This window comes from Moschus berezovskii, chromosome 17 (genome assembly GCF_049115385.1).
Source record: "Moschus berezovskii isolate FMDL1 chromosome 17, NW_MosBer_1.0, whole genome shotgun sequence".
Classification (NCBI taxonomy): domain Eukaryota; kingdom Metazoa; phylum Chordata; class Mammalia; order Artiodactyla; family Moschidae; genus Moschus; species Moschus berezovskii.
Window position 1 is genome coordinate 44,859,739 of NC_142476.1, and position 15,662 is coordinate 44,875,400.

At 56.3% G+C, this 15,662-nt stretch overlaps 1 protein-coding gene across 4 annotated transcripts in view; it reads left to right on the forward strand.

Annotated features, from left to right (window-relative positions):
- Positions 1-15,662, forward strand: part of KCNAB2 (potassium voltage-gated channel subfamily A regulatory beta subunit 2) — a 95,723-nt gene that overhangs the window by 76,190 nt on the left and 3,871 nt on the right. For all 4 annotated transcript variants that reach the window (XM_055419430.2, XM_055419431.2, XM_088845415.1 and 1 more), the window contains 10 exons: positions 429-508; positions 3,092-3,136; positions 5,239-5,283; positions 6,059-6,102; positions 7,066-7,152; positions 11,001-11,086; positions 12,811-12,931; positions 13,211-13,305; positions 14,187-14,307; positions 14,650-14,738. In XM_055419430.2, coding sequence (XP_055275405.1) covers positions 429-508; positions 3,092-3,136; positions 5,239-5,283; positions 6,059-6,102; positions 7,066-7,152; positions 11,001-11,086; positions 12,811-12,931; positions 13,211-13,305; positions 14,187-14,307; positions 14,650-14,738 — 813 coding nt within the window. The remainder of the gene's footprint in view (positions 1-428; positions 509-3,091; positions 3,137-5,238; positions 5,284-6,058; positions 6,103-7,065; positions 7,153-11,000; positions 11,087-12,810; positions 12,932-13,210; positions 13,306-14,186; positions 14,308-14,649; positions 14,739-15,662) is intronic.

A 15,662-nucleotide genomic window follows, 5' to 3' on the forward strand; every position in this document is an offset into this window, starting at 1 on the left:
AGTAGGTTGGCATGCCCTCCTCCAGGGGACATTCCCTACCCAGGAATCGAACCTGCACCTCTTATGTCTCCTGCATAGGCAGATGGTTTCTTTAGTGCATGCTGTAGTCCATGGGGTCACAAAGAGTCAGACACGACTGAACAACTGAACTGAAGCCTACTAGTGCAGCTGAAAAAAAGGAAAAGAAATTCACAGTCCAGAGGCTGTTTCTTCATTCATCCTGGCTTCTTTCTTCTCTACGGGTCTGTGGCTGAGCTGCTTCCACATTCGCCCTGCAGCAGGAGAGGACGTGGGGACACAGGGACAGGGCCTGGGCACTCAGAGGACCTCCCCAGACCTCCAGGTTGAGCTCTCAGCCTCCAGGCCCCACTCCGCCTGGGTTGGCAAGACAGTGCTGCCTGTGAGCAACCCGGATTTTCTCATTTCAGATGGCAGAGCAGCTAATGACCTTGGCCTACGACAATGGCATCAACCTCTTTGATACCGCAGAAGTCTACGCGGCGGGCAAGTACGTTCCTTTTCTCACAGGAAAAAGCGGTGCGGGCCAACCATGGCTTCCTGGGGAAGAGCCGGAGCTTCTGTTGCTCCCGGGCTCTCATTCGTTCCCAAGACAGTTTGCACCTCCCACTCCCCGCGTGCTCTTCCAAACTCTAAAAGGCTGGAGGAGGTGTTTTTTCATGGGGTCAGAATCACAGAGCAGTGACTTGCCAAACTCACATGTGTTCAAGCAGCGAGCTGACCACAGCCCCTCTGGTGCCCAAGATGCCGCGCTGGGCGAGAGCATGATTAAGCTGTAGTCCCGGCTCTCCTGCTGTGCCCGCGACCTGCAGCCAGCCCCGCACGCCTGGCACTCTCACATCTTAATGGTTCAATTAGGGCTGCAGGGAACACAGGGCCCCTTAGGAACCGGGGAGAGCGGGGTCTGCTGAGCCGAGCCCAGCGCTGTAGGAAGCGCTTCCCATCTTGGCAATGAACTTTCCTACTCAATTATGTAAAAGCGCTCTTCAGCCAAGGCCGCTGGCTTCAGTTTTAAAGACTGGCTGTAATCAAATCATCCACTCTCCTGCATTGGGTTTCCAAAAGTCAGCTTTTGTTTGTGAAATCATTTGTTGGCTCGCTCTCTGTCCTCCCTCTGGCCCCCTGCTGCCTAGAGTGAGCCAAGTTCCCATCAGCTGAGCCACTCAGCCTGGCCCGCCATGTACCATGGCCTCAGGGCCAGCACCTGACTCTCAGGCTCCGGGTTATTACCTGCAGCCCAGGATAGAGTCCAGAGGACCAAGAATCAGGACCCCAGCTCAGCCTTTGCTCAAGTCCTGACCCAGGGGCCGAGGGTTTCACGTCCCCAAGGGCCTTTGCTGGCACTCCCTTCCTGAGTCTCCTCCAGTCCCCATCAGTGGACAGTCCCCTCTGTCCCCTGTTGCCAACACCCCCCAATCCCTCTGCACTGGCAACCGCTTTCGATCAGAGTGAAATGCTTTCCAGACGGATGAGCTAAGCCAAAGGGTCAGAGGTGGAAAAACCAGATGCAGATGCCAAGCCCAGAGGCGTCCCCCATCCCAAGCACCCCAGCGTGTTCCCTGGCCCTGAGCCTGCCTTGGCTTTGCTGCCCACAAGAGCATGCGAGTGACAGCTCCCCACAGCCTCCCCCAGCTCCCAATGGCCCTGTGTCCAAGTCCCGAACACCCCCTTTCATGGCAGCCACACTCCTTGAGGCATTGCCTTCACTCCCCTAAGCCTAACTGGACACCCAGGGTGGCATCGCAGGCCAGCACACTGAGTCCCTCTTCTAACCAGAGTGCCAAGCACCCATCTTACTGAGTACCCCTGCTTCTCATGCTCTGGGCACTTCCCAGAGAGCTGCAGGATTTCTGCACCCCCGCTGGACAGAGGCCAACCTTACCAAATTCACGGCCAGCAGAATTCAAAGCTGAAAGCAACAGGCTTCAGTTGTCACTGCCTACAGCTCCTATAGCCCCAGGACCGCTGCCTGCTCCCCATCTCCTTCCTTCTTTCCTAATCTTTTGTCCCACCAAGGAGAGACCCAGGAATGAAAGGAAAGAGGCTTGGGGCTGAGTGACTTTTTGTGCATCTTGACCATAAATGAAGAGCCTTCAGAATGGATGCTAAACAGCTTGCAAATTAGAGCCCATGATTTCTGAGTGGATGACTCAGGCGCTGTTATAATTGGAATGGAGCACTGGGTATGGATCATTCTCCATCTGTTGTTTTTTGCTCAGAAACATTTTGCCACGAGCAGAAAGTTCTTCAAAGTTAATCCAGTGCTGCAGTGCCAAACATGGCTGGAATGGTCAGCGCATGACCCTGGCTGACACGAGTTTGGTGCAAGGCCCAGAGTGACACCAAGCAGACCAGACAGCAGTCAGCATGGCATCCATCTCTCTATTGTTAAAAAAGCAAGAAACAAGAGGGACACACACACCCATACTCAGTGCACACACTCATGGGTGCACACCCCCACACTCATGGACATAGGCCCACACTCAACACACTCACACTCGTGGACGCACACACCCACACTTGTGGACACACCCACACTTGTGGATGCACACAAATACACTCGTGGACATGCACACACACTCATGGACACACACAAACACGAACACACTCCACTGGAAATTCAGCCCTGAGTACTTGTTGATTGTCTCTGCAAACAGAGAATGTGCTTGGTGAATAATCTATGTTTTTTTAAAAAAAAACACACTTGTCTGGAAACTTCGCCCATGTAACATTGCCAAGCATTTTCCCCGGTGAATTTCCGAGGGGCCAGGGAAGCGGCCGCTGCTGGTCTTTCCAAGCAGGACGTCGCTCCTCCCTTCTCTGTGGGAGCTGGAGCCACTGTGCTGGGACAGTGGCACATGGCCGTGGCCACCTCCACGGGGAGCAACCCCTGCTGCTCCCAGGTGCTCTCCTCGCTCTGGAATGAGCGGCCCGAGCCAAGGCAGACATTAGCAGCCCTGGGCTGGCTGGTGTTTTCACCTAGGGGACCCTGTGGCTGATGAGCAAGGTGGGGTGCGGCTTGGGGTTTCTGTTACCCAGTAATGAAGTCCCCACGTCTCGGTCTTTTCTGCAGAGCTGAAGTGGTGTTAGGAAACATCATCAAGAAGAAGGGATGGAGGTAATTAATTCCTCTGCTCACATGCTCCAGCTCCAGGGCACACACATGCACATATGCACAGGGAGAAGGTTGGAGAAGGCTGCAGGAAGGGAAGAGGCCTGCTCTGGGGCCCCGGGTGGGGCGGGCAGGCTTGGATCCCATGGTTGTTTCTTCCTGTTTGCCGGCAGAGTGCCCACTGTTGGCCTCATGGCCCTGTGCAGCCAGCCTGGTTTTCTAAGACCTGGTGGTCCCAGAATTGTTCTTGCGGGGAAGGGGAGAATGTCCCAGAATACAGGCAGTCCCTGTGCTTCCTGCAAGGGGAGCCAGCGTTCACAGTATGAGTGGCCACCCCCAGGGAGCCAGGGCCTGAGCCCGGGGGTCAGGAGCCTCCATCTGGCCTGACAGAGTTTCCCGCCCACCTGGGGTCAGGCCAGGCTGAGCACTTGACTGCACTTTGGGGCCACCTGTGGCCTGTATGTCTTCATTATCAGCAAAGTCAGAAGCAGTTAGAAGGCTGGACCTCCCCCACCTCCACCAAAGCCCCAGCCGCTCCCCTGGCGCACACACTCAGGTGTCCCCATGCCCTCCCCTGGTGCACACACTCAGAGTCTCCCCCAACCCCTCCCCTGGTGCACACACTCAGAGTCTCCCCCAGCCGCTCCCCTGGTGCACACACTCAGGTGTCCCCACGCCCCCTCTCCTGGTGCACACACTCAGGTGTCACCACGCCCTCCCCTGGTGCAAACACTCAGAGTCTCCCCCAACCCTCCCCTGGCGCACACACTCAGGTGTCCCCATGCCCTCTCCTGGTGCACACACTCAGTCTCCCCCAGCCCCTCCCCTGGCGCACACACTCAGGTGTCCCCATGCCCTCTCCTGGTGCACACACTCAGAGTCTCCCCCAGCCCTCCCCTGGTGCACACACTCAGAGTCTCCCACACCCTCCCCAGGTGCACACACTCAGGTGTCCCCACGCCCCCTCTCCTGGTGCACACACTCAGGTGTCCCCACACCCTCCCCTGGCGCACACACTCAGAGTCTCCCCCAGCCCCTGGGGCCTGGATGACTGACACCCTCCTCTTGACCCAACCCAAGTTGTTTCTTCATGGCTCTAACTGATCCCCAAATAAATCGCTGCTCACTCTGTAATAAAAGAAACTGCAGGTATGAGTGAGTCCCAATGGTGTCTTAGGGAAACACACGAGGAGATGCCTACCAGGTCATCTCACCTGCCCGAAGGTGATACTGGCAGCAGCCAGGGCCCCTGGCTTTGAGGAGCTGTTTCCTGAGCAGTAAACCGCCCCTCCACCCTCATGGGAAGAAAGCCCAACCACAGGGGCATTGCCCCCGAATTCCTTGGGAATGGTCAAGGTCAAATGTGGACAGGAGGAGCCATCATCACCCCACCCACCTGTCCCTCCAAGACAAAGTCACAGATGTCAGCATTGCCTCTTGTGGATTTGCAGTGGGAGAACTGAATCCACCCCCTTCCCCCAGGCTTTCAGCCACCCAAGTCTGAGCTCCCAGGAGCGTCACCTGCCTATCTCTCAGGTCAGCCCCACCCCAATCTTTCCCCCAACCTGGTGGCACCCAGGATGCTCCCCAAGGCTGTCCCACACAGCTTTTCTGAAATTCTGCCTCAGCCAGTAGAGAACAGCCATACTGGGTGGTCCCTTATTTCACTCCATCCTCACCAGAGCCCTCTAACCTCCAGCCAGTCCTGACACTTGACCTCCTCCAAGTCCCCACAGAGCAGCAGCCTTCTGTTCCCTCCACCACACCCCGCCCCAAACGTGCCCCCTCCTCAAGGCTCCAGGCTCCAGTCACACTAGACTCCATCTCCACCTGGCCCCTCACTGTCCAACCCTGGTCCCACGGTTAGTTAGTTGCATCCACATAGTTAATTATGTCTGTAGGTTTTCTCCTGGCTCAATCCAGACCCCTGGGCTAGGAACACCGCAAACATTGGGTGATAGAGAAGCACCCTGTTTCACACCCTGTGCTCCCAGGTGAGAGGGTTTAGGACTCGTCCTGGGTAAGGGCTGAAGACAGTGAGGAGTGTCGGGGAGGGAAGACCCCAAGGGGTCACACCCAGTAACAGCCCTCCTTCTCTTGTTCCACAGACGATCCAGCCTTGTCATCACCACCAAGATCTTCTGGGGAGGAAAGTAGGTGCAGCCACAGACAACCCCCTAGTGGGGGGCCAGGTCTGCGGAGACCCCTGTGGGTGGGCAGGGGGCAGTCATCCTGGAAGAACGGAGGCTGCCTGGGGTCCGTCCTGGACACGCCAGCCTCAGCACCTGGGCAGCACGCTTTCCTATCTCCTGGGGCAGGAAGAAGGGGACAGGGTGGTGTGTGTGTAGCCATCTTCCCTGGCTCGTGTCGTCCCTGTTGAGGGACCCCAAGTTCCAGAAAAGCAGCTTTGGCTGAGTTGCCTTGTGCTCAATCCTTGCTTCCCTTTTATTTTTACTTTTGTGGTTTTGTTTGTGATTACACAGGTAACATCTAAAAATTCTGGATAAAGCAGAAAATTCCTGAACTGTCCTGTTCGCTCCACTTACCCTGGGCCACAGACCACCCTTGCTGTCTTCCGGGAATCTGGCCCCATAGTTTCTCCGGGACTGGACAAAATGGGCTTCATAAGAATTAGAAATATGATTCATTTTAAGTTTTGAAAAATCCAAGTCAGAGAGAGGACAAATTGAAAAGCAGACACCCCCACCCCTCACTGAGCACCACCACACCCAGGGCAGCAGGGGTCGAGGGCAGCCCAGCTCTGCCACATCTTCTCCACACAAGCAAATCCTCATAGCCTCGTGATTTTATCCCCAAAGTGGGATCAGACTACAAGTGCACTGACCTACTTTTTTCACCTAACATTGCATCATAAACATTTTCCCCAAAAACCACTTGAAACATCACACACTGTCACGTGTCTTTCAGAGCCGAGACGGAGAGGGGCCTTTCCAGGAAGCACATAATAGAAGGTGAGGAGGGGGCGGGCCTTAGGATGCCCCCAAACCCTCGGCATCCTCCTGTAGATGCAAAAGTGAAGAAACCACTGTGCCCCGGCCCCATCCATGCTACAGGCCTGGAGCTCTAGGGACAGCCCGAACCCTGGTCCACCCAGGCTCACACGGGGTGGTCCCTCTGGGTCACGAGAGAGGGGCAGGGATATGAGTGGGTGGGCCTCCCGTGACCCTGGGAAGACACAGACAGGCCTGGGTTTCAACCCAGGCTGGGCCCTGTGCCCACTGGGTGACCTTGAGCAAGGGACATTATTTCCCCAGGCGTCTGTGGCAGCATCTGTTAAACGCCCACCTCTGCGGTTACAGGAATCAGGAAGGACCACAGCGAGGTCCCGCGCGTCGCACTCAGCCTGGGCTCCGCGCTCCCGCAGCGGGTGGGGAGTGGGCTGGAATGCCTGCGTGTCCCAGTGTTATTGCCTCAGTGCCTTTTCGCCCCTGTTCATTTGTCGAAGTAATACAGTCACTCCATTAAAAATAAAATGATTAGGAGGCCTTGCTGCCTGCCCTGCCCTGCCCTGGCCCCCAGCCCTGCACTCCAGCTCTGCAGCTCCGTTCTGAGCTGCTGCCAAGTGCTCATTGGGCCCCATTGGCCTTCCATGCTGTGGACGATTCACTCCGTGTCGGGTGGCCTAGCTCCTCCCAGTTCCCTCCCGGGCCTCTGTAGGATGGGTCCTCTCCATTCGGTCACAGGACACGTGGCCTGTGGACCCCACCCGCCTCTTTTTGGGGTGTGCCACCTCTTCTCTCATGGCTGTTCGCAATCTTCAATGGCCTGTGCCCGCACATGTGCCCCACCATCCACAGCTCCCGGGGCCAGGTGCCTTGTCCCTTTCATCTCTTGCTCACAGGTGAGGGCCCAGGAATGTCTGTGAAGATTGTAACGCACCCCCTCTTACCCCCTACTCCTCCCCTCCACCCCAGGTCTGAAAGCTTCCCTGGAGCGGCTGCAGTTGGAGTATGTGGATGTGGTATTTGCCAACCGCCCGGACCCCAACACGCCTATGGAAGGTACGTTCTCCTTGGAAGCACCTCGCCGGACATCGTGGTTCTAAAAAGGGCAGAAGGTTCTGAACCTGAGGCTCTGGTGGCACCATCCCAGGGCCCACTGGGCACCCAAGCCCAGTGGGGAGGGAGGTGGGGCCTCTGATCATTCCCCCAGGTGCCCCCAGCACCTCCGGGCTGAGTCCCATCCTTGCTGCAGGTCCCCGCCCCATCCTGGGCTTGAACGCATGCTGTGTTAGCTAAAGTCATGATCCCATGACTCCTTGCTGCATTCTTTCCAGTTCTTTCAGTCGCCATCCACATTCTATTGGGAGGTTTTAGGGACCTTTTGCTCTGGGAAATAAACTGTTATTTAGAGGAGGAAAAGAAACGTGTGATGCTTCGAAAAGCAGTTTCGGTTTCTTGGACGCTTATTTATTCTTTGACTCCCATGGTCTCAGCCCCTCCTATCTCCCCCAACTCTCTGCTTTGGGCATCTTCTCATTTGTGCTTCGCTGCTGCAGGGTCTTGGAAAATTCAGTTACATTCAAGTTACTTTTTCTTCATTTGTTTGTATATATACCATGCACCCATGCATGTGTATATGTGCGTGTGTGTGTGTGTGTGTGTGTGTGTGTTATCCAAACCAGTAGTCTGCAAAAAGTGATTTGAGCCTGCGTCCCCATGCCCTTTGTCAGACTGCGCCCCTCAGCATTCCCACAACTGTGAACTCTGGTCTCTTTCGATCTTTCTTTTATCACCAGGGGATCCATTTAGTTCCTCCAAGTCAAGGACTTTCATCATAGAAGGTACACAGTACCCTCAGCCTGACCACTGACCTCTGTGTCCGAGTTGCATTTTATGAGACAGTGTTTTTATTTACACAACTCTCTTCCCGCCCCCATGATAAAACTTCTCCATAAAATGCACAAAGGAGAAATAAGTGCCTTATGGGAACATCTTGCAAGTGAAGAAAAGCAAAGCGGAGCGGACCCCTGCCACCCCCCTCCCATCCCCATCCATGCTGTCACCTCTTTCCTCCCATCCTCCCTCCCATGCATGCACGCCCCCTCCTTGCCCCGCCTTGCATCGCCATGATCCATGATCCAAGGGGGCTTCCTCTTGATTTGGGGATGCTGTGATCAGCGCCTGATACCTTGACCCCGGATGGTCTGGGAGAGGGCTGGGGAGACCGGGTTTCCACAGGAGTGAACACATCGGGGACCCCAGAACATTGGCTCCCAGCAGGCTGTATCTTCTCCATAGTCCACTTTGCTAAGCCCCCACCTCAATCAAAAGCAAAAGGACCAGCCACCAGCTGCCCCACTTCCACTCTGGACAGGCTGGGCCACCTGTCAGTCTCACCCCATGCTATGCGGTCAGAGCTCGCCATTGAAATGCAATCCTTTTTCTCCTAAAGAATACCTACATGAGCTGGGGAAACTCTGAGACCCGGGGCAGCCTCTGGTCCATCGGTGGTCTCTGCCCTGCCCTAAACTAAAGGACCCTGGATGCCCCCACACCACGGGCAGACCTTGGTCTCCCTGGAAGCTGGGCTGCATTCCACGATGGAAGGGCTCCCGCCTGCCAGCTGGCACTGCCACCCGACCCCTCCCATGTATTATTTGTGACACAGCAGGAGATACCCTGGGTTTTGGCAGCAGCTGGAAGGATTTGGTCCTCCCACTTCTATTCAACAGCATTAAATATTGAACAGTCATCCCTAATTGTCCCTGTTTCTGGTGTCATGACACCCAGCTTAGACAGAAGCACAAGGGCCATGCTTCTGTGCACAGGCTCCATGCCCAGCCTGCCAAGGCCCTGGACCCTCGAGGTACCCAGCAGCGTTTGCCCAGGACCCCTTCCCTCCCAGGCCAGCCACAGGCTCGCACTCCACCCTGGCCCCCAGGCTCCCCCGGACCCTCCTCTCTGCATGGAAGGGAGAGAGCTGTGCTCGAGGAAGCCAGGCTGGCGAACGGGGTGTCGTCTGCTTCCCCCACTCCAGCATGTGGGCCTGAGCCTTGGCTGAAGACTCGGGTGGTCACGCTGCATGGTCACAGGTCCCCCCAAGGCTGTTTCTAAAGAACCCGATGAGGACAGCTGGGCTGGCAGCCTGGGCGCAGGGCTCGAATGTGGGCAGGTGCCTTCCTGGGACCCTCAACCTTGCAACCAAGTGCTGCTCTTCATGTCGAATACTGTTGGCCTTTAAAGTAGTAGCCTGCTCGTAGCCCACGGGTAGGGGGCTTCCCTGCCAGACTCCCTCCCTGGGACGGGTGGAGAGGAACCCCGTCCCCAACCTTGGAAGGAAGGAGAGGGCAGGACTTGGCATACAGACCTGGAAGCTGAGGTATAATTTTTCAGGGGTCTTGGGCGAGGCCACCAAGACCACCACCCCAGAAGTCCCAGCTACGTTAGTTTTCTATTGAAAAAGGGGACCTTGGCAAAGAGGCACTCAGAGACCAAGAATGGGTGGAAGAGACACCCCAAAAGAGAGGTACCACTCTGCCAGAGACTGTCCCCGTGGGCCTGGGGCCTTCCAAGGTGGAGCTCGCAGAAAGGACCTGCATCCTCCTTTCTTCCTTCCTTCCACCCTTGCCATCTTCAGGGACTTCTGCTTCCCAACATCAGTGGCCACTTCAGGAGAGGTGGGATTTTCAAGGAGCAGTGTCCGTTTGGGGAAACATTCATTCTTCAGCTGAACTTCTGGGGCTGCCCTGGGCAGGCTTACGTGCAAGCACTGTGTGGGATCTGAGAGAAGCCTGATGGGGTAGCCTGCCACCCTTAGCAAAGCTAAGAGACATCTGAAATTTTCAAATTTGAGGCCAAGTTCAGTTGTAAAGACCACAGTATCCCCCCAGGGCTGAAGCAGCCTAGGGGTGACTGTGGCAGATTTTTATTTCTCAGAAAAACTTCTTTTGAACCAAAGAAAAATCTGTCACAGTGGAGATGGGGAGAGGGTCCCTTGCTGGATACTGACTGGTTTGAGAATCTGGGGCATGGTCCACTGGGGGCTTTCCGTGTTTACCGCTGGATCTCTTGGACATGAGAGGAACTCCGCCCTACTGCCCCACCCTCTGGGACCAGCCAGGGCCACTACCCTGTCCTTTGTTGGGACAGACACTGTTATTACCTCTACATTCAGTTCTCCAGATCCCAATGACAGGCTGGAGTAGCCCCAGTAGGTGGCTCAGACAGTAAAGAATCTGCCTGCAATGCAGGAGACCCAGCTTCGATCCCTGAGCCGGGAAGATCTCCTGGAGAAGGGAATGGCAACATACTCCAGTATTCTTGCCTGGAGAATCCCGTGGACGGAGGAGCTTGGCAGGCTACAGTGAATAGAGTTGCAAAGAGTTGGACATGACTGAGCTGCTAACACTTTCAGAATACTAGAGGAGGCAAAAATTGAGTTTATTTCCTGCTGCCGCCTGTCAATCTGATCATAACCTTAATCTGTTTATCTGGTTCTTCCTGAGCAATAAGGGTCCCCAAATCTTTCCCAAACTAGAGAATGCCCCCATTCTAGAGTCCAGAGTCACATTCTTTGACCTCACCTTTCCTTCATCCCTCTAATCTGCCATAGAAACATCTCAATCCATCCATAATCCATATTTTCCAACATTCCATAAGGCCTATAACTGTTTGGGGACACTGTTTTCAAGACCAGCTTCTTGGACAGCAGCTCACTTTTTTCTGTAATCCCAGAAAACCCCGGCCACCCACACCTCTGGAGCCAGGAAGCACACTGCTTACAAGCTGTTCTGGCAGCATCCTCTCCCTGCTCCTGGCCTTTTTTTTTTTTTGCAGAATGTCCCCAGGCGGGGCCCTGTGCACTCGGCCATCCCCCCAACCTGCGGTTTCCCCTTCTCTCGTGACAGAGACGGTGCGCGCCATGACTCACGTCATTAACCAGGGGATGGCCATGTACTGGGGTACATCACGCTGGAGCTCCATGGAGATCATGGTAATGTGACCTCTCAGTGTGTGTGCATCCAGGGGCTGGGCTCCTGGCCCTGCTCCATGGGTGACGACCCTGGGGCTCTGGCAGGTTCGGTGCCGTTGGTCCCTAATGCATGGACTACTGGGTACTAAGGGGAGGGACAATATGGTGACTTGTGGCAGTGATGTCTGCAGACTTTGCAGACAGGGCTCTGGGCTTGAATCCCAGCACTGTGTGGCCCCGGACCGATGGCTTCAGCTCTCTGAGCCTCGGTTTCCCCACCTGTAGAACAAGACTGCTAGGACGACCTACTGTCATGAGGCTATGTGAGGATTATCTGAGAGATGAGAGGTGAAGCTCTTAGCAGGGATCCTGGAGCTCAGCCAGTGCCCAGCAGTGGTGGCAGTGCCAGTCACTAGGCTGAGCTCCCGCAGTGTTCCAGGTGCCATTAGATTTGAGGGCTTCATGTGGACTAACTCCCATTTCATCCTTACAGCCTGTGAGGTAAGGGCTGATGTCACCCTGTTTCCCAGATGTGGCCATTGAGACACAGAAAGGTTAAGTAACATGCCCAAGCTCACACCAAATGATGGGTACCCCATGCCGTGCAGCTCAGAGCCTAAGCTCCCATTTCATAATCCATGTTTCTCCCTCACCTGCACTTTCAGGAAGGCATCCCCTTCCTTGTCGTTTCCCTCCACAGAAGCCATCAGAAGCTGAGGGTAAAAGACGTTTTATAATATTCCTAGGGTATCCCAGAATGCTTGGCAGAGCGGCTCCCCAGAGGCAGACAGCTGGTTGGTGGGGGAAGGGCAGAGGCCTGGGGACTGCGTCTTCTCAGACTCTCAGGCTGACTCCCTCATCCTCAGCTCCAGGCCTCCTCCCCATTCCAGCCCTTCCCATGCCCCACCTCCCAGAATTTCCCACATCTTGGCATGCCTCAGAGGGGGGGGGGGGTTTCTCCTCTAGTGAGTCCCAGATTTCTGGTTCATCAAAAAAAAATAATAATAATAAGCCGGATCTTCAACTTGAATACAACTCGAGAATCCTATGGTATCAATCAGCCTTTGGCGTCTGTGACTTTCGTATCATTTGGCATTTTTCCGAAGCTGCCTGGATGCAGCGCAGAACTCACTGAGGTGTCAGGATCTCATCCCCACTTTATATATGTGAAAGCTGAGTCTCAAGCTAAAGGGGAAAGGGCCTCTCAGGCTGGCAGACGGGCTTCCCCAGGAGCTCATGCCTATCCAATCTGCAGAGTGAAGGCCTTTGGGCTCCGAGTCCCAGAAATGGGCTGATGCCAGCCACTCTCCCGTCCTGACCTAGCGTTTCCTGCCCCTGCTGTCATTCCAAGTCTAGGCCCTAGACTGAGAATAATGATAAAATCAGTAACAAGCAGGCACTGTCCTGAGGGCGGGCAATACATGACAGATGGGGAAGCTGAGTCACAGAAGGGTGAGCCCCTTGCCCAAGGCCACCTGCCAGTAAGCGCCAGAACCTAAGCCTCACTAAAGAGTCGTGCTTTCCCCCCAAATCCCTTTGTCCTTGGGGTTCCACAGCCCACCCGGTGTTCTCAGCTCATGAAGGGGGAGCCTAACAGTCTTCCAGGGAAGCTGAGAGGAACGGGCAGCGGGCAGGCGGGCCAGCCAGTTTCCTGGAGATGCCTTTGTGTCTTCTCCCTGCTGTTCAAGAGGGCCCCCAGATCGCTGGCCCGCAGAAACCATCGGTGCCCCTCTTTGCTTCCACAGGAGGCCTACTCCGTGGCCCGGCAGTTCAACCTGATCCCGCCCATCTGCGAGCAGGCAGAGTATCACATGTTCCAGCGGGAGAAGGTAGAGGTGCAGCTGCCGGAGCTCTTCCACAAGATAGGTGGGTGCTCCGCCCCGCCCCGCCCCTCTCAGCTCCCTCGCCCCGCCCCCTCCGCTCCATAGCCCCGCCCCTCCCCAGACCTGTTCCAATCTTATCCCCAGATTCCCTCTCTCCCTCCCCAGCCCCGCCCCCTTCCGCCACGGCCCCGCCCCTCTCACGCCCTGTTGCTCGGCCTCGTCCAGCCCTGCCTTCCCAGCTCTCTTCTGCCACGCCCCTTTTCCGTCTCCCTGCTGCTTCTCGGGGCCCTGGGCTTGACCTCTCCCCGCTCTCCTCTCCCAGGAGTGGGCGCCATGACCTGGTCCCCTCTGGCCTGCGGCATCGTTTCCGGAAAGTACGACAGTGGCATCCCGCCCTACTCTAGAGCCTCTTTGAAGGTGAAGTGGCGGCGGGGGCTGGGGGAGGGGATAGGCAGGGACAGGCATTTTGGAGGGATGGAGCCTTTGGGTGGACACCTTGGTGCTGGACGCCTTCCCTGCGCCACTGTCTGCGGGGCGGTTCCAGGCGTGGGAAATTGGAGCCCCGGCTGGCCTGACCCCATGTCTAGAAAGGCTGCCCATCTGTGGGACATCCTCCAGCTGAAGAAGACCCTCATTCTCCCACCCCCGTGACCTCGCCCCAAGTTCAACACTCACAACCCGGACCAGTGCTACGTGTTCCGTTTCAGATGCCTTCTCCCCTATAGACATCCCTACACTCTCTGGGCCATCACTGAACCTCTGGGCGGAGGGCTGCATAATTTCTTCAGTATCCCTCAGAGGTGCCTCTGGGACAAGTGAACACCCGACACATACACCTCAGAGTGGGGACTCAGAGGGTCTCCAGACTGAAGGGTTTGGGGGACAAGGAGCAGGCAGAGAAAGACCTGACCAGGCCAGGACAGAGCGAACACTGAAGCCCCCAGTCCTAGGGATCAGGTTGGCCTGCCTCCCCCATTTCTCCCCAAACCACAGAAGCCTCCCAGAGGGCTCCCTGACCTTGCTGTGGGCACACCTCCTGGGCTGCCCAGCCTCCCAGAAGAAGGGAAGATCGGTTTGTCCACCTCCTTGTCCAAGCTCACAGGCCCAGCCTCAGCTTCCCCTCAAACCACAGCCTTCAAATGCAGTGGTTCCCATCCTTCCACCTGCCTGGGTCTGGACCACAGCATCAGGGCCAGGGGTGCCGCCCTGGCACAGATCGTCATTTGTGCCATGCATGCAGTGGCCCAGGTGACCTGCCCTCACCCATGGGCTGTGCTCTCCCCACAACCCACAACCAGGGCTACCAGTGGCTGAAGGACAAGATCCTAAGTGAGGAGGGCCGGCGCCAGCAGGCCAAGCTGAAGGAACTGCAGGCCATCGCCGAGCGCCTGGGCTGCACCCTCCCCCAGCTGGCCATCGGTAAGAGGGCTGGGGCGCAGGGGGGAACCAAGGTCCCCAGAAGGAAATCAAGAGTCCCTGAGTGCCTGGGCCACCCCCTTCCATCAGCAAGCCCTGGGTAATGGGCTCCCATATTCATGGGGAGGGGATGAGGGGGTGCCTGAGCACTTGGGCCATCTCTCCACTGGGGGCAGCTGGTGCCAGCACTGCTGAGCCCCTGGCTTGCCAGGGCCCTCCTGGGACAACCTCAGTCCTATGCCCAAGAGGCTGGGTCTCTCTGGCCCCATCACGGGTAGGGCAGAATCAGGGAGGGCCCTGTGTGGGGGTGCCTTCCTCACCTCTGGTCTTGCTGCCCACCCCCAGCCTGGTGCCTGAGGAACGAGGGGGTCAGCTCCGTGCTCCTGGGTGCTTCCAGTGCAGACCAGCTGATGGAGAACATTGGAGCAATACAGGTGAGTGGCGCTTGCCAGCCTTGCGGGCCCTGGACAGAGTTCAGGGTCTCAGCCAGGCATCTGTCCAGCGTGTACTTATTGAGCACCTGCTAAATACCAGGCACTGTTCGAGGCACCTGGGCTACAGCAGTGAACCAATAAAAGCCTTGCTCTTGAAGGGCTGGCTTTTTATCTGGATAAACAAAAAACATAAAGATTAGAATGTGTGTCAGAGGGTGATAAGCACTCTGGAAGAGGACACCTAGAGCAAGGTCAGGGGTATCCAGTAGGGGCAGGGATGGGGGGAGCCATGGACCCAAGTTAAAGGGGGCTACAGGGTAGTCTTGTTGATAAAGTGACTTGTGAGCAAAGGCTTGAAGGATGAGGAGTGGGCGGTGCAAATACAATCCAGGCTGATGCGAAGGTGCAAGGTAGACACAAGCCCAGGACAGCAGTGAAGCCAGAGGCCTGGAGCAGAAGGGCAGGGAAAGGTCCTCCGGGCACTGCATGCCCTCTGACGACTTCGGCAATGGTCGAGTGAGATGGGAGCAGAGGAGGGGCAGTCTGACTTAGATTTTAAAAGGCTGCTTCTCACTCTCTGGCTGCTGAGTGGAGGAAAGAGTTGGGGAGCGGGGGGGGGAGCAGGGAGATTGCTGGGAACTGATGATAGTCTGGGGGTGAGGGATGGCCTTGGTACAGATGGACAGCTGGTTGGGTCCTGGATTTCTGGAAGGTGGACCGACAGGACTGGCTGACAGACTGGCTGTGAGGATGTGGGACAGTGGGCCAGATCCTGGGGACAAACCACGGGTTTGTCACCTGGAAGGGGAGTGTTGCTGTCAGGAGGGCTGGAAAAACCAGTTTAGGATGTGGATTATCAGATGTTATGGTCCTGAAATCTGTATCTTTTGCCACCACTGTCCATCCATTCAAGGGGCAAAGCTG